Source organism: Aphelocoma coerulescens, chromosome 4A, assembly GCF_041296385.1.
Source record: "Aphelocoma coerulescens isolate FSJ_1873_10779 chromosome 4A, UR_Acoe_1.0, whole genome shotgun sequence".
Classification (NCBI taxonomy): Eukaryota; Metazoa; Chordata; class Aves; order Passeriformes; family Corvidae; genus Aphelocoma; species Aphelocoma coerulescens.
In genome coordinates this window covers 7,890,055-7,914,540 of record NC_091018.1, presented here as the reverse complement: position 1 = coordinate 7,914,540, position 24,486 = coordinate 7,890,055, and the positions used below count along the sequence as shown (strand labels likewise).

General features: G+C 47.0%; 1 protein-coding gene across 1 annotated transcript in view; it reads right to left on the bottom strand.

The window, feature by feature from the left end:
• Positions 1-15,693: 15,693 nt before the first annotated feature.
• HS6ST2 (heparan sulfate 6-O-sulfotransferase 2) overlaps positions 15,694-24,486 on the bottom strand; it is a 149,446-nt gene continuing 140,653 nt past the window's right edge. Inside the window, exon 2 of the mRNA XM_069015188.1 lies at positions 15,694-18,546. Within this exon, the coding sequence (XP_068871289.1) occupies positions 17,844-18,546 (703 nt within the window). The 3' untranslated portion in view covers positions 15,694-17,843. The remainder of the gene's footprint in view (positions 18,547-24,486) is intronic.

The following is a 24,486-nucleotide window of genomic DNA, read 5'->3' as shown; positions in this document are numbered from 1 at the left end:
GCTGTGCTAATTAGTGCTTGAGACGCCTCTGTGATCTGTAGATGAAAGGTGAGTTACAGCTGCAAATTATTGTTCTCTTTCATGTGAAGTCTATTATTTCCTGGTGTCCCTCATTTTGACTCATGCCACATCCTGTATTTGGCACAGGGCAGGTTTCTCTCTGTAGAGGTGGTGCTTTACATGTCAAGCTGCCTGCACACTGTACAAGTGTGTGATCTGCTCTCAGCATCCATTTGAGGCAGCCTGTCTATGCTCATGGTTGGGAAACTTGGGCTGGAATTTGCACAAAATTTCAACACCTGAGCAGATGGCTTAGCTGGTAGATTCAAAGGGGCTGCATTCAATGAGTACTGAGCTGAGTACTCAGCTGGGTTGTGCACTCAACTCTGTGAGCAGTCAGAGGACCAGCTGGGTGAACCAGGGAGGAGAAAGAGCAATATCCTGAGCTTCTCTGTTTGGGACTGCCCCAGGGAAGGGGAAGAAGCCAGAGAGGACCAGACTGGGGCCTCTTAGTCTGTAGCCTCTCTTCTGTGTCCCAAATCTCCTGGGTAGGCATTACAAAGCAGGAGAGGTTTGTGTCTTTGGCAGGTGTCTGGAGGGAAGGGATATTAACGTGGTTTTGTGAACAGTCCATGGATAGCAGAAGGATCAGGTATATTCAATGTCCTTTCTACGTTATGCCCCATGGCACATACACATCATCATGCTGCAAAAGCAAGTGACATTTTGCTGTTATTGATAAATAAAACAGCAGAAAGTAGCCTGTGGTGTAAGGTAGTTGTAACAACAGAGGAAGAAATATCCATGATACTCTACACCAAAGCAATTCTAGCACAGAGTGGAACTTCCTTCCCCCTCACTCACTGTGCAGCTCTCCAGCTGGCAAGTAAATGGCCACTCACACAAGCTGGCACAAGGCACTCAGGAATTTTTACAGCTGAAAGAGATCTACTTCCTGCCTAGCCCACAGCAGTTTCCACCTTCTTCCCTGAAGCCCACAAGATTTTAAACCTGCAAATGAGGAGACTCCCACGTAGCCTCACGTACCAGACAAAAAGGAGGACTGGATGGGACTTCCAGTCCCAGTGCAGCCCTCTCTCCATCACCCTGTTCCCTTGGCTCTACCAAGCCCTCCTGACAGCTGTTTGCTTACACAGTGAATTGGTCTGGGGCTGCCATTACTCTCCCCATGGACACAACAGTCACACTCTAATTCTGGCTTTGGCTTGCTCTCAACAAACCCATTTGGGTCCTGTGCCACCTCCCTGGGAGCCAGCAATGGCAAGAGCCCTGCATGTCCTCTGCAAAAGCCCCACTAAGGTGCACACAGGCTGCCCATGGATGCGTAACATGAAAGAATCTGAGTGCTGAGCAGAAACAAGATTGCAGAGCTGCACCCCAGTGGCAATTCACACACATACAGAAAGAGACTATTTAAGAAGTGTTTGTGCCAAGAAGGCTGATGAAGTGTCACCCTCATACCCACCTGCAGATCCCTTTGTGGGGGCCATGAGACCCATGGTCCCTGCATCCCATGCCGGAGGAACTTAGTGTTTCAGGCTGATGTTGTGACACCTTCCCCTGCTCCACATTCCTTCAGTATTGTGAATCCTCTGAGGTACTAAGAAAGCCAAAAGCTAATTTCTTTTCTTGCTACAAGACAATCAACAGAGTGAGCCAAACACTGCTGTGGGGGAGTGTGGTAACTCATTAGAGGTCCCACCTATGCTGCAAAGGGAATACACAGAAAGATCCCCAGCATAAAATCTGCTTTCTCTTGTGTTGTATTTTTTTGCTGCAACATTTTCTTCAGAAGGTTTTGTCCTGAATTCCTCAGTGTGTCAGGGCAGAGGGGCCTTGGGTCCAAAGTTTCTTTGTACATCACTCACCCTCATGGCAGTGAAACACAGCATTTGCTGGGACAGGATCATGCATTGTATTCCTGCACTTCTGTATTTTACTAACTATGGGAAATGCTGAAAATAAATTTTCAAAACCTAAACCCACTCAAGCAGAAGCTGATTTTAATGGCCACTGCTGAGTATTATATGTTACCAAGGAGTGAGCAGACACAGGCCATGAGCACTGCTTAGAAAATTACATTTTACATAAGGGGTTGACAAACCAGGATCATTTTGACACCTTCAATAAGATAAATCATGGTAGAGTATTAGAATTCTTTTATTTTTAGCAACTGAAGATTCGCAAATAACAGTTTTTAATAACCATGAATGATGACATCAAACTGCCACATCCCAAACTGAAATCATCACTCACTTCTTCTGGCAGGTGGGGAGGGACTTCTCAGCTTTCCTCCTCCTTTTAAACAACCTCTGCAGCAGAGAAACACTGAAAGCTGGAAAAAGCACACAATCTTGCATGGTGGTGATATTGACAGATGTGATGGTGCGGGCTGTACATGACGTTGTGATTTTTTATTAATAACTCTGCACTGCAGAGATCAGTCAGAAAAAGAAGGAGTGCCTGAGTGCGTGGGGAGGACAGCTTTGTTCTTTGGACTTGCAATACGAGGAGTGTAACGTCAAAGGTAGAAACACAGGAGGGGAACAAGACTCACAAAGGAGGCAATGAGCTGTGGGTGGCTGTGAGCATCAGGTACATGCATCAAACGAGACCCCAGCCATCAGGTATCCAGGCTTTCAAATCAATTGACTTGGATCAGCAACAAGAGGGCAGGAAAATTGCTCTCAATTTGTGGAAGCAGGTAAGAGAGATCCAGTTGTTTTAAACAAAAGGGTTTGGGAGTTTTTCTTTGCTGACTGTTATGGTGGATTACGCACAGAAAAATGCTTGGTCCCTTCCTCCAGCAAGGGAGTGTTCTTGTCCCCCCTGTCCCACACAAGTCACCCATGCAGAGGTGTGCAGAGCCAGGTGAGATGGGGAAGGAGGGATTCCTTCTCCGAAGCCAGCAAATGGCTGCAGCCGCCCCATTTGCCCCTCTCCCAAGCAGCCACGGAGGAACTGCTCTGGAGGGAGGACATGGGCGGCTGCAGGAGCAGTCGGGCTCAGCCCCGCAGAGAGCCCGAGTACCAGCATGTGATGAACATACTGTCCCCCGTCACGTCGCTGCACCGCTGAGGGGAAGGAAACCAAGGTTCAAAGGGAGGGAGGCAGGAGGGGGCAGAGTCTCCGGGGGCGGCTGCTCCCCAGTGTTTGTCATCATCTGAAAGAAGAGTGAAAGTTTTCGCTCTTGGGATAATTATTAAAGACATTGGGTCTTGCTTTCACATGCCCTCTTCTTCTTTGCTTTTTTAATTAACTGTAAACCCCATCCTGGCTGCTAAACAGGGATCTGTGGAACTGAAGCTTGCATAAATGTCGTGATTTATGTTCCTTTGGAAGTGAACTGGCATTTCTGAGGAACCCCACCCAAGCCTAGCAAATACCATGGGAGTGCACTGACTCATTGGCTGCTGGCATTCGCTCCTCTTTCTCGATGGCTTGAGCCTGCAGCCAATTTGGGCACATGTGAGACAGTCCTGGTAAGTGAACCCCGGACCCCAGAGACGCCTTACACGGAGGAAGTGCCTGCCAAAACCTCTGGATCCCAGGAGAGGGTCAGAAGGGAAGAACAGCAGCACTGCAAGGCTGAGCCAAGCTGTAATCACTGGAGCCATGCGGTGGAGGAAGCAGCGTGTTGGCACAACCTCTGCCTCCAGCGAGGGCTAAGAAACCGCTGCCAATTAACAAGCGTTCAAGTCACTCGAAGGCAGAGGAGAGCCCTGCGGAGTGGCCTGCCTGGCAAGCCTTGGCAGAAGCCCCTTTGCCTTGCTACACCGTGAGAGCAGCCGGGAGGGGTAAATGAGCTTGAGGAAGCACTAAAAAAAACATCCAGTGCATAAATATCAGCTGCATAAATATCAGCTGAGGCAGCAATACCCACTGAGGACCTGACACAGAAGAGCCTGACTTACAGAAATCAATTCAGCCATTTCCAGGTGTGATTTTGGTTAAGTAAACAAATAAATAAAAGACATTGCCACATTGTTAAAATGGCCCCTGCCTACTCAGTGCTCTGCTCCCTCGCATTAATGCAGTTGTGCTTGATGAATTGAGGGAGAAAAGTTCCTTTTGAGTGCAGTGCTCCCAACAGGCTGCAGAGCCACCCTCACAGGCTGGTTCTTGTCTGGCTCATGGGGCATCTCCCAGCTCTTGTATACATCCCATATACAAGAAGGTCCCCTGGGACCACCAGCTCTCTGCCCCATCCACTGTAAGAAGAACCTTTTCCCATGCACCCAGAGATAGCAACAATGATCACAGGTGTACCTGGGTGGTGTTTGCCTTGAAGAGCATGTGCTGAGCTCCTACAGTTCCCAAACACCATAAAGTGACCCAGCTGGGTTGGTATTCCCCTGCTTTTTTTTTTTTTTTTTTTTTTTTTTTTTTTTTTTTTTGCTAGCTATCCATCCAATATCTGCTGTAATAAAAAAGGCAAATCAGAAAACAATGCAGGCTGTTTGTGTGTTGTAAACTGGGAGAGCAGCTGCTACTCCTGGGCTAAATGGGAAGCCTTTCCTTGAGAGACATAAAAAGCAGAGTTTCTCCTTTCAATTGCTACATCATATGGCAAAGAATGGCTTCTGTTAGCCTTACTGGCTTTTTTCTAAATAAAACCAGGTACAATGGTGGGGAACACCACACAAGGCACAACTCTGCCCCTCAGCACTCAGCTGTGCCTTTGGAGAGCCTAAGATGCATCTGAGGAGGAGAAAAATTGTTTCCCAACAATGGCCAGCATGCAGGCAAACCCAAACACACACCGTCCCAGGTGTGTCCCTCTGAATCATGGCATCGTCTCCAAACACAACCAGCACCATCCCCCCTGGAGACCTTTCCCTGAAGATCACAGCACTGAGAGACGCTGTGTCTGGTGTGCATTGCAGATCACTTTGGAATATCTCCATCTCAGATGGAAAGAAACCTCCCTGGGTCATCAGTGGACTGAGGATATGATGATGCTATGGAGGTATCACTGTTTCCCAAATGGGTTCTCATTTCTTCCTCCAGGGTCACTGGTCCAAGCAGAAGAGCATGCCAGACTTCATCAGAAGCTAAAAGCTGCTCTAAATCTACTCTTGGGCTGCCTGGGCAGCCCAGCCTGCCCACTCCCCACCATCCCCAAACACACAGGCTTTGTTTAAGCATTACTCAGCTAATATTTCTTTTTCCATGACTTACAAGAGGTGCACCAATCTCTGTGGGAGAGCAGGAGAGGCCAGGAAGGATTGCCACACCTTGCACTGCCACAGCTTCAACCCCTGACCCTCAAATGCGAATGTGCGTATCCTACTTGCCGAGCTGCGCATCCACCTCTGTGCCAGGGTTCAGCTGCAATCCCGGAAAGCCTTCCCAATTAGCTAGCTGGTGTCTGTTACTCTCTCCCAGCCTGTTGCTTGATTTATTTACCGCAGTGACAGGTCTTTTGAGGACTTGCAAGGTCAGGCCCAGAGCCCCTTTGAAACTTTATACAGATGGGAGCATGAAAAGAGCACAGGAGCAAAAGTACATAAATAAATGGGAGATGTCTGCTCTGGGCTGAGAATAACCCTGTTTGATAGGAGAAAACTTTTGTCCTATTTTCTGTTTTATCAGTGGAACAGCACTTGACAAGACCACTGCTTGGCTTTTCTTCCCTTGCCATTCAGAGGGAGACATTTCTGCCTTAACAGAGATGATGTTTCCTTGCAGACAGAAAAGCAGCCTGTACCCAAGCTGCAGCAGAGACAGCTCATCAAAGCTCCAACAAAGCTGCTGTTGTGCTGTAAGGCAGCAAAGCAAACAGTCTGTGCCTGTTATCATTTGGGCTTCACATGTGCAGCACTGTGACCACCATTAACAACAGCATGGGCTAAATTCTCATATCCCTGCTCTGATTCCAGACATGTTCCGCTAACAGCCCCACTCTTCCATAAAGATGCCTGGGCAAATAGTCATTGTGAAAATACAGGCCTTGGAGTGGCTGCATGGGTTGTCCTGGCCTCGCACAGTGCATTAACCTCCTCAAAGATCCATCCGCACACAGGGATTGCATCACCAGTTCCCAATATTAGCTCCCAAAGGAGGCAAAAATGAATATCTGCTATGCTAAATCATCCCGTATAAACAAACATCATTTAGCTGAGGAGAATGGGGGCTCAAGAGGCAGTCAGAATCTGGGACTTTGCTGGTGAGCTAGGAGCTCTCTTTCCCTGTTTCCCAATGCAAAGAGGGCTCAGGCAGAAGGAAAGCAGAGGAGCTTCCTCTCCCCCAGCCCCAAGGACTCACCTCTCTGGGAAGTAGCATTGGGAGCACAGGGGACTTTAAGAGTAGATTAGGTAAATGTGTGGGTGGTAGGCACACAAAGATCTTGGAAGCAGGAGAAACAAATAGAATTTCAGATGAAACAGAGTTGCAAAAATAATTTCCTGTCTCCTGAAACATTTTAATTGAGTCCTGGATACCTTCAACAATGGCTGTCCTCCTGAGAGTGGGATACTGTGTAAAAGCATCTACTGGATGTATACACAATGTTTCACTGAGGAACAGCAGTACAAGGCAACATCCAAAAGGAAAAACATCACGTAACCTGGAGCATTCTGAGAAGGCAACATTTAGATGTATTGAAATAAATGCATTTTTCAGATCTAAAATTTTGACCAACACCAGAATATTCAAGCAATACACTTTACTTTCAACAAACTGCTCCTACAGCCGTTTTTTTTTTTTTAAGGGTTTACTCCTCAAAGACACTCATTTTCCCAGGGGAGAGGTCAGGAGAAGGCAGGCCCCAGGGCTGGGGGAGAAAGGCAGGAGCCTGGCAGCAGGCTGGGGATTGGTTTTTCCATGGCTCCCTCTAGTGTGTACAATACAAAATGGGATGGAACATAAGACACTGAATTTCATGCACTCGATGCAACCTAAACCAGATTTAATACAACAGACACTTAAAATGTATTTCCAGAGAAGATTTCTCTAGTAGAAATTCTGCCACTTTTGAACAGAAGAACAGCTGCTGGGTCTGCAGGAGCAGCTGGCTGCATTTTGCATGCTTACAGTCTGTTTTTCTGTGTTTCTGAACCAAAAATTAAAAAGTCAGAAAGACTCTTCTGTAATAGCAGCTCTGGCCTATTTTTCACCTATTACTTTTTCATTTATTCATATCTTCCTCAGGGATGGATCTACCTATTAGAATAATAGGGTTATTTTCTGAGACTAATCTAAGAAAATAAATTTAAAAGTCTAAACCTTTCATTAGATCTCAAAGAGACAGATTTGCTTGGTCAAGGAGAACTGAGACACTCAGGAGTAAATGTCCAGCAAATAACATTTATTAATTATGCATATTCATACTCACAGCCATGGACAAAGGCAGTGTTGCGGTTCAGCCAAATTTAGAAAGGAGGAGGCTGCCTGCAAACTAATGTGTTAAGTAAACAGCTCCTTTATTGGTCTAAGTAGTCATGTAGTAAAGGAGCTCATATTTCCAAGTATCTGTGGAGCAAAATAATAGAAAAGCTATTAAAGCCCAGAGAAAGATTGCATTATATTGCCTAAATTAAAGCCTAAATTGGTACGGATGTAAACATTAGGGTTCCTGCTCTCTTCCACTTCTGAATACCAAGCAGAACTTGGCCAGCACATAGAAATCCTTTCAATATATGCCTCTTTTCACCCTGGACCTCAGGTGGGGCCAGGTAGGGAAGAACTTTGCCCTGAGGGCAGAGATCCTGGCACTGGATGAAGGCAGAGATCAGGCTGGGTTGTGATGTCCATGCATCTCTGCTGCTTGGCAGGTGAGAACATCTAATACTGAGCTCCATAATCAGCAGCAAAGTTTTCCTCACGCAACAGCCTATGTCAAGGAGCATCCTTTTTTTGGGGGGCCTGAGAAATGGACTCTTCTCTGATGTCTCACAAGAAAGTCACCCTTGAGATGAGCTCAGTAAGTCCCCTCCTATCCTGACTGCATCTTCTTTGCTCCCCTGGATTCTGAGCCCTCCCTTGAGGAGCCAGGCTGACCATCAGTCAAAGCAAAAGAAATGAGCCACACCCCAACACTTTGCTCAAGCAAATCCAAGGTGCATCCTGCTTAATTATTATCAGCCCTGAGAATTAATCAGAACCATTTCTCAGGATCAGAGCTATGGTGCTGCATGCAAGTGCAGGGGATGCATCCAAACCCCCACACAAGGTCTGTGAGGAAGATGAACCGTGCCAGGGTCAGATGAGGACCACTGGCCTCTACCATGATCTGCTGCACACAAGCAATATATAAAATGATCAACAGGTTGCAGAGCAGGAGAGTTCTGTTTTGCAGCTGACTGATGAAAGGTAGCTTTGCCATGCTGTTGCCCCCAGGGCAGCTTCCCTCCCACCCCCAAAAGCAAAGTGCTGCACCTCTCCATGGCTGGGTTTCCCTTCAGGGAAGGCTGTAGGGCTGCACAGAATGGGCCCTGCACAGCATCCTGCAGGGGACAGAAGCCTGCAGCTATTGCAGCATCCCTGCAGGCACAGGGGACAGCACCACTGCCCCAGAGGCTGGTGCCAGCTGAGGTATTTCTTTAAGGGGACAGAATGAACTGAGCCATGAATATTCAGAACCTGCATAGCAGCAAGAACTTTTCTAAGAGTATGTCACAAGTGTTAAGGGTGGCTGAGATGATTAGATTGTCTCCATTTGGCCCCTGCACTTGGTGGGCTCCCTCCACAATTCAGCTGGTTGCCACTTGCACAGAGTGCAAGTTTGTCTGGCAAAAGCATCCCTCACAGAGCAGCAGCCAGCCTTCATCTGGAGACAGCAGGAACTGGGGAATCCCCTGCTCCCCTCAGTGGCTTGTTCCAGCAGTTAATCACCCCCACTCAGAAATTTGTGCATGAACCAGGAACATTAAATGGATGATTTCGTTCATTTCCTGCCTTGGCAGCCTGCTTGGGCTGCTTGTTCTACTGACAGCAATGATCCAGTAATCTGAAAAACATTGTACTTCGTTTACAATATTAACAGTGGAGTGTACAGATACAGAGATTTTATTTATCCTCATGGAAAGGCTGTTCTGCAGCCTGCAGAAGGTGAAGAATGACTCGCCTTTGCATCTTAATTTCTAGCATTGCCTCTGCAACCTTTGGTTTGGCCTTCACTTTTGTGCAGAAGTGACAGAAAAGCAGCCAGGTCAAAGAGGTGAGGTTTTAGGGCATGGGTTGACAGATTCAGCAAGGAAGAAGGAGGCAGGAGTATGCAGACCCCAATTCCCCTTCATCACAGATCATGATCCGTGCCTTACAAACCTCCAGCCCAGGCACTGTTGTCTTATCCACCACCCAGGTGTCTTGGGAGGAAAAACTCTGTGTTCTGTGAGTCCCATCCTGCTCAGGAGCTGAGCACCACTGGGGAAAAAATGGAGAGTAGGAAATTTCAGTTCTGATCTTCTTCTCCCCATCCAAAATCTGATCTGCCACTCCCAGAAAATCAATGCAGCCAAACCAGATAATGCTGCCCTTCTGCCATTCCACAGGAGAGGCATCAGCTATGACAAATGCAGAAGGCCACAAAAAGTGCACTGCCTTAAAGAGCCATCAAAGTAATTTTAAAATCAATGTGATATCTGACAAAGAGCCAGCACAACTCCTTCCAGACTGGCAGCAGCATCCCGAAAGGCCCTGGAAGTGAGTTAGAATTCTGCAGGCAGCACTTTGCACGCACTGATGCTGATGGAGCATTTTCTCAGCTGGTGAGGGGAAGTGGCACTGTGTGTGAGTCAGCAGCACCACAGCAACCCTGCAGAGCCACCCACACGCCATGGACACGGATGGCCAGGCAGCCACGGTGCGGAATGTGCTCTGAAGGGCATTGGAGGAAGGCAGGACATCCTTAATTATAATTTGTGTTCTCTCCATGATGGAGCTTGAGGACATGATGGAAGGGACTGTTTGGGAAAGCTGCTGCTGCCAACCGTGCCCCCTCTGCCTGGTGTGGAGCTGGCAGATTGTCCCTGGCACATTGAATCAGCTCCAGCAGGCAGTGTTATTTTGGCAGAGCCTGGTGAATGTGGGCTCCCTGGGCAGGGTCCGGCCTGCTGGACTTGCTGGACTGGGGGATCTGTGAGCAATCCCAGTACAGATGCAGCCGAAACACAGCAGTGATACCCATGGTATGGCAGGGCAGAGGGGCACAGGGCTGTAACAAGGACTCACCATGGATGCTGTCTGTCCCTCTCTGTGCCCCTACTCACCCTCCCTGAGCAGTCCCAGATGTGAGGTCCCAAACGTCTCTCTGAGGAGGGGATTAGCCCGCTCACAGCTCACAAATCTTTAGTGATTTCCAGAATGATGGTCACATTCCAGGCTCCTTGGCAAGGGAAAGAGCTCTCCACCATTCGTCTTGGCAATAGCTGCCCACGTGTCACCTCTTGGCTTAGCTGCCTGCCAACAATGGTGGTACCTGGCACCACCTGGGCCACCTCCAGGTGTGAGTCCTCCATGTGCAAACTCAGACACTGGAGCACAGGACCTGAGGGAATCAGTTCTGTGATTCCCTCCTCATTATTCCCATACACTTCTACTGTAAGAATATATTTTTCTTTATTTTAAAAACTCAGCGTATCACTACTTTTTATTCACAATTCATTACTCCCAGGAACCACCTGTAACTTTTATATATATAAATAAGCAATCCACCCAGATCTGCTCATTGCACTCCTCTGTCCACCCCAACAATTAGTCCCTCTGATCTGGGGGGCTAACCATGTGATTTTCTATTGAATCAAAATAAACACATGCCCATAAAAAACCTCAAAGGATTACAACAAATGGGGCAAAGGCAGCAGTAAATGCACTTCCCAGCAGCAGCAGCAGAGGTTATCCCACATCATCACTAAACCCCCAGCACCGGGAACAGAAGAAAGGGGATTTCCTTACATTGGCCTTCAGTCCAGCAGCAGGAGTTACTCCAGGTGTGGCAGTTCTTCAGAGAACACACAAATCCCAGTAATGACTGTAAATCTGTGTTTGGTGTCTGCAAACAGCTCTGAGGAGCACAACCATGGGGCACATTGGGCACCAGTCAGCGGCAGCTGGGGTCAATCTGGACACAGTAGCTTCTACCCACCAGATCCGGACAGGCAGCCAGCATGCCCCAGTGTGCTGGTGTGTTCCCAGGATCACCGGGGCTCAGCTGGGATGTGCATCACAACACCTCCCCTGTGGGGAGGATTTTGGCTCTTCTTGTATTTACAGCCTCATAAAACTGTGAAGCTGCTCCCGGGAGCAGAAGTTCCTGCTTGGCTCAGGCTGTGAGTTGTGAGCGACCACCAGCTACAGCCAACCTGGGGTTTTGACAGGAGGAGTTTTGCTGAGCTGATGTTTGGGATGGGAGCTGGTGCTGAGGGCCCCTGCCCAGCTGTGGTTCCTCACGCAGCCATACAATCACTTTCTACACCCCCCTCTGTCCCCAAATCCCTACCGTGGGGCCGACTCGGGGCCAGCTCTCAGCCACATGCAGAGTGTACCGGTACAACCACGGATGCTCCAGAAGGGCTGAGCCCCCCCGTCCCATGTATCCCGTGCCTCCCGTGCCTACAGCCCCGCAGCATTATCTCCCCAGAGCGTCCCCGCTGGATGCCGCGGCGGGTGGGCTTTCACCGACCTCCAGACAGTCACTGCCTGCGGGGACAGGGACAAGGACTGGGCCGGGCCCCTACCCTATCGCCCATTAGAAGGCGATTGACCTCAAAGACTGATGCTGCTGAGGGTGCTGCAGCCATTCAGACAGCTTTATTCATTAGTAATTAGGCAGGCGTTGTCTGGCATCTAGATTAATCCCACTTTTAATTATTTTGAAACGGTGTGAGATTTCCCAGGCATTATAGATTATGTACGAACTTGCTGATTCCACAGCAATTATTCTAATGTAATGATGTCTATTAATATGCTTCCCAGCTTGCCATGCCCAGAGGGGAAATTCCCAGTCTCCCCCTGTGGAACACATACCTCCCACGAGGCATAACCCCCCTATTCACCTGCTTATGTGGCACAAAAGAATACTTTCCATGTGCTTCACCCAATATTAATAACATTACAGAGCTATTGCTGTATTGAGTACCAAGCAATGATTGCAAAGGGAAGAGAGACACCTTACAGCCACAGCCCACCCAAAAACCAGCATCTTCTTTTTGTAGGATGTTTTGAAAGGAAAAGGTCACAATATTTCTATCCCAAGTCAGGCTAAACCATTTAATCTGAAATCAAAGGTTTAATTCATTTTGTGGATCATTTGAGCTCATTACAGATTGCTTTTACAATCTAAAAACTGCATTTAAAAGAAGAATGTAACTTCAAAGAGGGATGATGAAATGTGAGCTGAGAACCCCAAAATACAGAGCTGTTCCAAAATCTCATCTTTCCTTTGGTCTAAATATCCCCTGAAGTCATCCTTTTCCCACCATAATTCTCATCATTCCCAAACTTCATTGATCAGAAAATTTGTTATTCACTGGCAAAACAAGTGTTGTGCCATTGGCTACCAGCTGATGCTGTGTAGCTGAAATACAGTTATCAGAATGAGGGCTCAAGTGAGTGCTGTGCCAAGACCCATTTGCCTGCCTCTGTCTGTAAATGCCCATCAGAAAATACATGTATTTGACATTAATCTCTATAGCATATATAGAGGTTTATGTCCACAACTGCTTGTGCGCATCCTATGAAGTTAAAACGTTATTTGCAGTCATATGAGGGAATACATAGATAAAATAGCTGAGGACACCAAAAGGCAGTGGTTGTATTGTCCTGAAAATGAACACTCAGCCTTCACTATAACTATTTTGATTGCTTTGCATATGTATTGTTTCAGCATTTCATTGCTCCCCAAACAAAAAGCGATATAACCTTTCCTGGTTGACCTAATGTACTCTCACAGAGCTAAACTGCATGACAGAGCTGCTGGGTAGAGTCCACGGGTAATTTGGCTGATAGATTCTATGGAAGCTCAGAGCCAAATTTGATTTCAGGCCCAAACTCGTCACTCTGTCCCTAGAGATGGCAGAGCAGTGATATTAGCATGATGGCAACACTGTTCACTCTGAACTCAAGAAATGGATTAAATGAAACTACACTCTTCCCCTGATGAGGTTGGTGGAACAAGGAGATTGCTTTAGGAAACCCAGAATTGAATTTCATAGTTAAGAGTTCAGATGCTGCGCTGTTTTGCTCAGGAAGGTTTGTGCAGGCTGCTCCTCTGTGGAGCCACAGCTGCCAGCTGGGGCAGGAAGGACATGGTGCCAGATGCCTCCAGAGCCTGGAGCACACCTGCATTCAGATCACAGCTTGGTTTGGCAGTGCTCCATCCACTCTGGAGGCAGGAGATTCCAGGTCCCCATCCCAGTACCCCCATTTCCACTTGTGAAGGACCCTCCACTTCCCCCCTCCCAGGCACTGCCACTCCAGCAGGGTCCAGCAATAACCAAACCACCACCAGCTCCACCCAAGTGCTTTGGAGACAGGGATATTTTTAGTAAGTGAAAGATTTAAATTTATCACCTGCTTGGAAAATATTTTTTAGTTTTTGGAAAATAAAAATATCTTCCTGCAGAAGATGTCTCCATAAGGATAACCTCCCCACCCAGAGGTGCTCTCTGTGCCTCCCTGGGAGTACTGGGCCAATCTGGCAGCTCAGGGCTGCAGCTCAAGGTTTGCATTAGTTTGACAGGTTCCCTCAATTACCTGGTATTTCTGGCTCAAATTTAAGAGGGGAGATGTATCAGGTTTTCTTCTCTCCTCACTGATTTCACGAGCAGAAACAGCTGAAACAGGAATTGCACTGGTATCTGTCAGGTGTTATCCATGGCTCTGATATTTTGGATAATGTGTGAATTTAAAAAACCACACGAAAAAGCCCATTAGTTTTTACTAAAAAATTACATCATTGGAAGCAGACGTATCACAGAGCTCTAAAATGGATCATATGTCATATAAAGAAAGAGGTCATTGACAAAAATCAGCTGAGCAGTTCACTTCCAACAACCTTTGCATACCAGGTGCTCTTTAGGAAAGCTTTAGTCCCGAACTCTAAGACCCAATATGGCCCTTTGCAAGGCCACAGAGGTCTCACAGTTACCAACTTTCCAATCTTTGGGAGGGCAGAAGGAACCAAGACTTTCTCTTTAACATTAATTTTAGCACTACACATCTCCATCTCTACAACAGCCCTTGGCTCCACACTGACAGGCCCAGGTGGATGCTGGCAGTGCCAGAGGTGCTGACACCTTTCTATCCCTGGAAACTTAAGAGGCATCTCAGCGCTCCGAAGAGTTTTCTTAACATGTCTCCAGGCTTTTCAAAACTTGCCAGAGGGTTTGAGAGGTACTTGACTCACTGCTGTAGCTTCTCACCTTCTGAAGTTTGTCTGTCCAAACACATCCCCCACTCCTCCATCCTTCCTCTCCTGCAGTAAGAGTTTTCTCAGCTGTCAAATTACTTCTCTCAAAAGGCAACCCCAATTGGTTTTATGCCAGACTTCACTGCTGGGTGCTTTTTTAGCTGCAGGGAGGCATCTTGCATGACCTCTATCCCATTAGCAGCTCCTGCAGCAGCTCTCTCAGTGCACTAACAGACCCGTCTATAAAGCCAGTCAAACGCAGATCTGCTGGCATACCCCTTCCACTTCCACTTCTGGCTCCCCAGGGCTCAAAAAGCCTTAGAGAGGTAAGATGCCCCTGCAGGAGAAGGGCAACTCTGTCCTCACAGGGGAATTACCATAGATCAAGGCAAAGTCTCCTGCGGGCACCTTCATGTCAACTGTCCTGCTGCAAGGCTGGCAAACCTGTGGATCTTTAATAGCCACCAAGAAAAAAATGCCTCCATCCAAACTGTTAAAAAGTATCTTTGTGGCATCTCTGGCCAAGAAGATTCTCAGAAGGCTAGAGAATCTCTGCTCTGGAGACAGGCTGAGAGAGCTGGGGGTATCCAGCCTGGAGAAGGCTCTGGGGAGACCTGAGAGCCCCTTCCAGTGCCTAAAGGAGCTCCAAGAGAGCTGAAGAGGGAGTCTTGACAATGGCATGGAGTGATAGGACAAGGAGGAATGGCTTAAAACTGAACGAGAGAAGATAAACCTAAGATATTAGGAAGAAATTCCTCTTTTTGGGAGTGGTGAGGCCCTGGAATAGGTTGCTCTGAGAAGCTGTGGATGCCCCATCCCTGGAAGTGTTCAAAGCCAGGTTGGACAGGGCTTGGAGCAACCCAGGACAGTCAATCTTTTTTTGTGTCCCCAGGAGGGATACAGTGGGATGCACTGGAAGTCAGTGCCTAGGCAGCATCCTCCACAGTCAAAATGGAGTGGGTATCTCATAAAGGGTAAAAAATAAATCATATGCATACACACACATATATGTACATACAGAGAAAGAATTCCTTAATGCTGCAGACCACTAACAATCATATTTAAAGTCATCAGAAACCACAGCCTGTTTTTCTGAGGGCTGCTCAGAAAAGAAGTCAAAACCTCTGTAACTCCTGAACCAGACAAAAGCCCACAGTGGCTTTGCCCTTGAAAGCTGTAGTTTAAATACACTTCAGAAAAGCTGTGACTTCAAACTCACATACTTGCTGTCAACTGCTATTTCATTCATGTTGGAATTACCATCCATGCTGAACTGTGCAGCTCTCAACACATCATCAGAAAAAGAAATAATCACATGAAAATCAGAAGTCTGTGGTTAAATTTTATTTATCAGTTCTATTGTTAAATGACACAATCAAAGTCAGTGGATTGGCCTGTAAATCTACACAATAAGACAGCGTCTACCGTGGAAATCAGTAGAATTTGATATGGTTATGACAAAATGGTATCCTTATATTCGTACATCCCCTATATACAATAAACAGTATACACAAAGAAAATGCAACTAGTCTCCGTAAACCATGCACACCACGGCATAAAAAAAAGATGCACCTCCTGCAACAGGCCTCCAGCTCGCCCACACTTAAGTCCTGTTTACAGCAGTGCCTTTCAGTTTCAAGAGCGAATTATTTTCCCCCGTGAAAACCAAAATACAACTGAGACATCATATTGGCAACTGCAGTTCTTGTTTAAAAAAAAATTGCTGTACATGAAGTTATTCTCTTCTTGAAGCTGCTAATGCAGGGTATTGGTTTGCTTCTGCTTTGCTCTCCCCTTGCCCCTGGCAGGGTTGCTGCCCCCAGGCTGCCACACAACATCAGATATAAAACCACTTCCAGGTAACTTAGGTGTGGAGCTGTAAGATGTTTTTAAAGCCTTCTGCCTCATTTTCTGCCCCCCTGTCTTCATGGTGTATAGAGTAATACAGGTGAAAGGCAACAGTGCAAGTGAGCCTTGTAAGCATTGTGTCCCTGGGAATACCGAGGGCCCTTTCCAGGTGTCTCCACTCAGTGCCACGCTCGGGAGCACTGCAGGACAAATGTTCTGAACTTGCTGAATGTCTGGCCCAAGCCTTGCAGAGGTTTATATTTTTTTGCATAGAGATTATTGGAGCCCCTTGCACCATGTCCCCAGTCTGCAGTCCCTGTGGGTCTGGGGAGGCTGGAGGGCTGCGGGTGATCCCACTCCGGCTCTGCACCTTGAGCCCCAGCAAAGCCTGCTTGGGAGCAAGCTGCTGCACCCCATGCACCACACATCCTTCTCCTCCTGTGTAACTATGGCTATGGAAAAACTGGCTTCTATAATTTTCAGTCCTCATCTGTCATTGCTATGAAGGGCTCAAGAACACAGGAAAAAAAAAGCCCTGTTCTTATCTGGTGTAGCAAAGATTTACTGGGAGTAAATCCTAATTCAAGTGTAAGTCTACTTCCATTGAGCAATTCTCTTCATAATATTGCTGGGATTAGAGAGTTTTATGACTTTTTAAAGACACTACGCAAATATCAGCAACATAATTTCATCTAGTTTAAACCACCAATTATTAAGGAATGATAAATTCAGCATTATGTATTCTAGTGGGTAAGAAAGACTTAAAATGAGACACTGTTACAGGATTATAATTTGGAGAAGGCTTTATGAAACAAACATGAGAATGTGCTGTAACTTTTCCAGAATGGTTAAAATCATACTGCCCTGAAAAATTCTGGAAACAGTGTCAATTACGTTGGCATTGAGTTCAGAGATGTATGTTTGTTGGTTTTTTTTTTTTTTCAGTATGAGATAGACCAAGCCTAAAACTCTAAACAGCAGTAGGTAGAAAAAGTTCAAAATTTTAAATATTTATAGAACTAGAGAAATTACTTCTATTACTTTTAAAAGCCAATATTATACATAAAACTAGTTGATAATTTTTCTAGACCTTTATTGTTCCCTTCATTGCCCACTCATTAACGTGGTAAATACCATAAGCAGTTGGTGCCCTTGAAAACACATTATTGAAACAAAATTAAGATAAAATCAAAGGGAAAAGGTTTTGTTCATATACTGTATTGTGAGAGTATGCTAAATGCTCCTTATTAGGAAATGAGTTTGCTTCCTAGATAGATTTCAGCTGAGCATCATAAACATTTTCCAGCATCCCGTTTTGTACTCATAACTAATTTAAGAATTTTTTTCTTTCACTTCTTTTAAATAAATATCCAAGCAAACATTTCTGATGAGCCGAGTTGGTTCCTGTATTTCATAAATAATCCAACAAACCTAAAAAGGACAATTTAATTACACGCTAAGATTAAGTGTTCCATGTACAGTACAACATTTATGCAAAGGCAACTGCAAAGGCAACATTTTGACCTCATTTTGCTTCAGACCCTTGAGAAGCATCACTTGTCGTCTCTGTTTTGCAGGTTGAGTTGGGCTCTGCTTCTTTTCCTCACCTGGTAGGTGCCCCGCACTATCGCCGCCACCGCTCCACGTTCCCTGTGTAGTCAGTGCTGGAGATGTTCTCCCCCTGCTCCCTCAGATGTGCCTGCTTCGCCCGCAGGATCTTCCGCTGCTCCTGGCGTTTCCGCCGTGCTTCCTGGTGCTCCTTCTGCCGCATGTACTGATACCGCTGCAAAAACAGGTCTTTTGCATAATCGTACAATTCCATGTCTAAAAAATTGAGGGCCTCGATGCGCTGCTGAGTCTGCTTGTCTATCTCCACGCTGGAGGCCCTTGTGCTATTGTACTGTGTGAACGGCGAGATGAAGTTCATGTTGAAAGTCTTCTCAAAGAGATACTGAGTCTTGCGCTGGAACTCGGTCAGGCCAAAGAAGGCCATCCGCTTCAGGTTCTCCTTGGCACTGTCCAGCAGAACCTTATTTCTCTGCTCCTCAGGCATGACCGACAGGTTGTAGCATCCCACCAAGCTGAGGTCAGAGAGCATGCGGACCTGGCGGTTGTTGGCCAGGTTGTAGGGACAATTCATGAACTCCTGCAGGGAACATCCTGACCAGTCGTCCCCTGTGTAGCAGCTGGGCAGCTCCTCGGTGGTCGGGGACCGGCCATCGCAGACATGCAGGGACGCCTTCCATGTCGCTCCTCGCTGGACATGGCGCCATTCGCTCAGGTATCGGGACACAGGGTCACGCAGGATGGTGATGTAGTAGAAATTCCTGCCAAGGGGAGAGGAAAACAGAGTGTTTAGTCCTGTGTGTCTCCAGCACAGAGTGCATTAACGCTCAAAATCAATACAAACTGGGAGATGCACTTAAGAGGCTTTCAGCAGCCCTGCTGCAGAGGCTCCTCTGCAAGTTCACCTCCACAGGGCGAAGGATGGCTGAACAACTCCCTGGGGGGAGTGCGAAGGGTTGTATCTACCTGCACACACACAGAGCTGTCTCTGTTTAACAGGTGTTGTGTCTACAGAGGTCAAGGGAACCCAAGACTCCCCCCTGTGCTGGGCTGTCCATGTGGCAACATGCTCCTGCTGGTTGGTCACCTCACACCTTGGGAGAATACTTGAAATATCTCCCAGGATATAAGCCACAACCCAAGCAGGACACAGGTAGCTCTGACTCTTTTAATTTCCTTGTACAACACAGCTGTACTGGCAGGTCTCCACAGACAGCAAAGAGCTGCCCGTGCTACATTCCCTGATGAGCAGTTGTGGGTCTCAGCTGCACAAGCCTCAGAGCAGCATAACACCTCTGAGGAAGGCATTTCCTACAGGACCTTTCCTTTCACAGGCCAGATAAATGGGGTGTGCCCAGAAGCCCCAGTCCACGTCCACTCTAATGAGGACCTTGGCAAAGGTCATGTAAATCCTGTTTTATTCTCCTGCCTTCATGTGATATAGGACTGAAACGATGAGAGAGGAGAGCTAAGTGACTAACAAGAAATTAAAGGATGCATTACAGCATTTTGTAAGAGAAAACATTTTCAAGGGAAGCGCTGGCTTTGGTTAGAAGCAACAGGATAGCAGCACATGTGGGGGAGACGCTGCCACAGGGAACCCGTCAGGCCACCAGCTGGAAAAGCTGCAAGTTCAACCACAGAACTTGCCCAGAGTTCACTCTGGGTTGCACATTAATATCCACCATAAAACACTGTGCTGTCCACCACAACAGCCTGAAGATAGACACAGCTCTTTGAACCTCCACTAACATGACCATGGCCTCACCTGGATGATGCTGGAGGAACACCATCAGGATACCAGCTATCTGCTTAAGCAAATGGAATTAAAGTAGCTCAATAAGCGAACTGTCCTGCCAGGGAAGGCCACTCCTCCAGGAAGAGGACACCAAGAAGTGTGTGCCCAGGAGCCCTGAGCACCTGGGGTGTGATTGCCATGTCCTAGGTGCTGTGTTTCTCCTAGGAGGAGAAGGACATTAATTTGCTTTCTCAAGTGACATCATGACTGGCCACCTTGAAGTCAAACTTTTGTTCCCTATCATATCCTTTGGCAGAAAAACCACTAGATGTCAATGTTTTACAGAAAATTGTCTTTGAACGGACTAAAAAGTGATTCACAAGCACAAAAAGGATCCAACTGCACAGGGAAAGAAAACCTGGAGAGTCACCATTCCTCTTCCTATTTAGAGAATCCACACTCATAAATAATTAAGTAAGTAGAAAGTACAATAAATGTGCAAAACCAAATAAAACCAATGAGCCCAGTACAGCATCAGTAGCTGGAAACAACAGCACTTGATGCTTGGAGCTCGGACACCACAATTGGCACCATCCCCATCCTCACCTGGGATGGTGCTACTGCCACCCCCCTGCTCAGAGGGATTTGGCCACAGATTCACACAGGCAAAGGGAGCTAAAGCCCCTGCCACAATCCCAAGGAAGGTCCTTTTCCACAGAAGTGCCATTCAGTGATTTCACTGTGAGAGTTGGAGGTAAGCGGGAGAAGAATAAAGCTCACTTTCACGAGTGAGTGGCAGCTGCTAACCCCACACCGTCCCTTGCAGAGATGGGGAAGAGTTTTGCTCTGTCTTATCTCAGCATGTCTCAGGTAGCACTGGAGAACCCAACGTGGCACAGTGAAAGGGCTTTTCATGAGTGCCACCTCAATCAGCCGCTCCAATGAGCAGGAGCTGTCCCTGATCATGTTTGTATCTCAGGCTCCTTTGATGCAGCAGCAACATAGCCTTATCAGGATCCTCACATGGGGAAATGGAGCACCTGTGGTACAAACCCAAGACCCTTCTTTACCTGCTGCCAGGACTCCTGACCCTTGGATCTAGTTTACTGGGACACTGCACTAAAATAATGACCCAACCATATAGCACTAACCTCTACATTAACTATAGCAACTAACACACAGCAACAAACCTCTGATTACTGAGGAGGCAAAAGCAAAGCCCTGCTTACCCCAGAGACCCTTGTACAAGCTGGCCCATGAGCAGCTCAGCTCAAGGGAGAAGGGTGCAGGCACAGGGGTGCTACCAGCTGAGGGAGAAGGCCAACCAGACTCTATGCTCCAAGGTCATTGCAGAAATCGATGGGGAGTTAATGCAAGAAGGGAAACAAATCCTGAGCCAAGATCGATACAGTGAGCATTTTATTATAGTTCAAACTCTTCAGCCGCTCTCCCTTTGTGCTCTTTGGCCACAGGCAGCAACTAAGTGTCTCCCTTGGCTGCTGTTGTAAAAACAAAAGAATGAATAAAAACTCGTGTGCTGGTGGAAGAGGCTGTGTTGTAACAAATCACCGTCAGCCTGGGTTGCTTCATCTGGACAGGTTATCTCCACCTGTGCCTGCCAGGGAAACACTGCAGTCAAGGGAGACCGGGGGGGGATGAGGCTGAGTAAAGATGCTCACTGGACTCTGCAGTGAGTATGGAGGTGTCTGGGCTTCCCCAGCATCCTGAGCTCAGGATGCCAGGCAGGGATATTCATGGGATGCCCCAGACAGGGCCCATATCCTCCCTGGCCTGAGCATAGCTTGCTGAAACAGGCTCACAGCTGTTACTTATTCCATGCTGTTATTTCCCAGATGAATCCTGCTTTCAAAAAATGAGAAGAGGTGTCTTAGAGAGAGATGGTTTGTCAGTTGCTGGGCCAATGTCAGCAATTTTATGCATTTCTCCCCTTCTTAAGCCTGCCTATTAAAATTCTACCAAAAGATGCACTGACCCTTTTGGGAACATCAGCTTTTGCCCCAAGCCTCTCCTCCAAGTTAGGAATCATGGCAGCTCCAGGAAAGCAGCCACACTGCTCTGCATTCATCTCAACTGAGCTTCAGAAAGTCACAAAAGCTTTAAGGCATCCTCAAGTCAGAGCCGTGCCAGAGATATATTTGGGCATCAGCACTTTGAGCATCATTCTTCTGCAACAGAGGAAGAGTCAAAGCTTTTCAATTATTTTTAGCTCTGTACGTAACACCTTGTTCTTTCTTTCTTACCAAGGGGGCATTGAGCTCCTGCCCATTCCTTGAAGCGCGTGTTTCAGAGCCCGAAACAACATGTTTGCAGGTAGAGCTCCAACTACCATGAATCATCCCTCCAACTTAAGAGCTGCACTCACCAGAAACACTGCTTTTCTAATGAAGTTGGGTGGCCATGAAGCAGAGAAAGGGAGCTCGAGGGCAACTCACAAATTAGGTTGACCCTGGAGGCATCAGGAATGTGGGGTGATATGACAGTGACTTGCTTCGGGTATTTCCCTGAGCACTGCTGTTCCTTGAGGAATGTGGGGACTGAACAGTCCCACAATGTTGAGTTTGCTTCCCATACTGCATCTGCTTGCTTTGAAGGATAATCCTGTGGTCACACAGTGTCTCGGTTTTTGGAGACAAAATTTTAGGAGGAAGCTCTCCGGAAGGAGTGCCTCCTCCAAAGGGAAAAGGGCCTGCCCTTTTCCTCCGCCAATGAGACAAATTAGTAACAGCAAGTGAAAGTGGGGAAAAAACCAAACTGTTTATTAACACAAAACAAAACAGGGTAGAATAGGAAAAAAACCAAACTCCAGATACAACAAATGCTTGGAGAGGGAACGGACACACGGGCTCGGACCAGCCAGGGACACCCTGCAGGCCTGCCGGGGCCACCCTGCAGACTCCCCGGACCGGAGGGAAGGGAAGGGGAGGGAAGGGAAAAAGAACAAAAAAACCCAACACAACCTTTTTCCAGCTAGCCGGAACAAAAAAACCCAAAGAGCAGCACAGCGCTCCCGGAGCACTCCCTCCCGAGCCCTGCCGAGACCCTTGGAGCCCCCAGCCGTTGGGCCCAGCTGTTCAACCGACCTGCACCTGGCCTCGTGGCTCCGGCCCCGCCCCCCGGGTCCATCTTAAATACACAGTGTCCTTGGGCATTAAGCAGATGTCTAAGGAATAAAAAAACCCCCTTATAACATCACCCCAGGACACACGGTCCATTCCTGCCAGCCTGTTCCCCACCTCTGCCAAACACAGGTGCAGAATGAGATTCCCTTTTTTCAATCTAATGAGTTTTTTTAAGAATCCTTGCATCAAACTTCAAATTGCAACATTAAAAAAAAAATTAAAGAAAAAAGAAATTGAAGTCTAAGTGAGGAAGAGTGAAAACCCAGGGGATGACAACACTGAGTAAAGCCAGGGACTTCAGAGTCTGGAGAAACTGCCAGGGAAGGGATATGCAGGCACCCACACCATGGTGCTCAGGGGGGTCATTGTGTGCAGAGCTAAGGAGGTGAGGAGACGGTGACTCTAACTGTGCATCAAAATGGATCAGAATCTCCCAAAGTCAGAGCACATCTCATCCCAACCCCAATGCCCCACTGTTTTATTGCGTGTTGAGGTCGAGGGAGGCTGGAGGTCAGACACTGGCAGTTGTCATGGCTTTAGCCTGGAAACCTGAGCCCAACTTGATGGAGCTATGAGGTAAGGACTGGAGAGGGGAGCTGAAAGCTGAACATCCACTCACCATTACATCCATTAGTGGATTAGTAGGTGAGGGACTGAGTGACCTTTTCCCATTTCTGCTAAGAAATGAGGCTGTAGTAAGAAGGGCTTTGCAGGTTACCAAGGGAGAGCCTTTGCAAAGGGAGCACCGCAGCCCCAGAAACATCCCCATCTTCCCCACAGGCTGTTCCTAAGGGCAAGCTAACCCAGGAAAACACAGCTTCAGCACAGGGCTGAGGAAGCAGAGCTATGATTTCCAGGGAAAGTACTGGGGCAGTCCCATTCACCATGCAAAAGTAAGGCTATGCTTTAAGCTGGCTCAAACACACTAGTTTGTATCTAGGTCAAGCTTATCCAGATGGCAAGCCTGGCTAGGATGTTTGGCGTCACAGATGGGGCTTGTGCAGTGAATGGGAGGCAATTTTATAAAAGTGTCTCCATCTCTTTGAGGGGAGGCAAGCAAATTTGTTAAGTTTCCAAATCTGTGTGCGCTTTTTTCCCCAGTTCATGGACTTTGTGGTACATTAACAGGGCAGTATTGATACACAGGACTCCTTTAAACACAGGACTCTTTTAACATATGAAACATAAAATTCTTTTAACATAGGTGCTTTAGTATGAAGTATAGATTAGTAAAAGTTGGGTGTTGGCTGCTATGCTTGACCGCAACTGCTTTTGCAAGACAAGAAGCCTAGCCCTGGAAAGGGGCTATGATGATAAGTGAATAGGAGATGCTATACCTAACGCTAACTGCTCTTAAAAAACAAACCTGAGTGGACTAGGATGATTAAGGGAATGGAATGTGAGCTAATGGGTTTTGCTAACTGCTTGTCTGCAGAACAGGGGCCTAACCCCTACAGGCTAAGTGATAAGGGGGAAGATGCATGCTAACTGCCCTTTTAATGACAGATAGAGGAACAGCCACAAAAGGGTAGAAAAATGCAATGGGAGAATAGGAACATAATCAATACACAATTATAAATAAAGTATAACTAATATAGCAACAAAATGTGTAATAGTATAATTAAGTGTGTATTAACAAAATAGATATGATAAATGTATTTAGAATAGTGTGCTGTGTTTGTAACCCAAAGATAAGGAAACCACAAGTCATGTAAGACCCCTTAGGACTGTAACTTTAGATAAGTGACAAAGCAAAGGCGGATGACGAACTTCTACACGTATAATGACGAACTTGTAAACATAGAATGGCAAATTTGTAAATG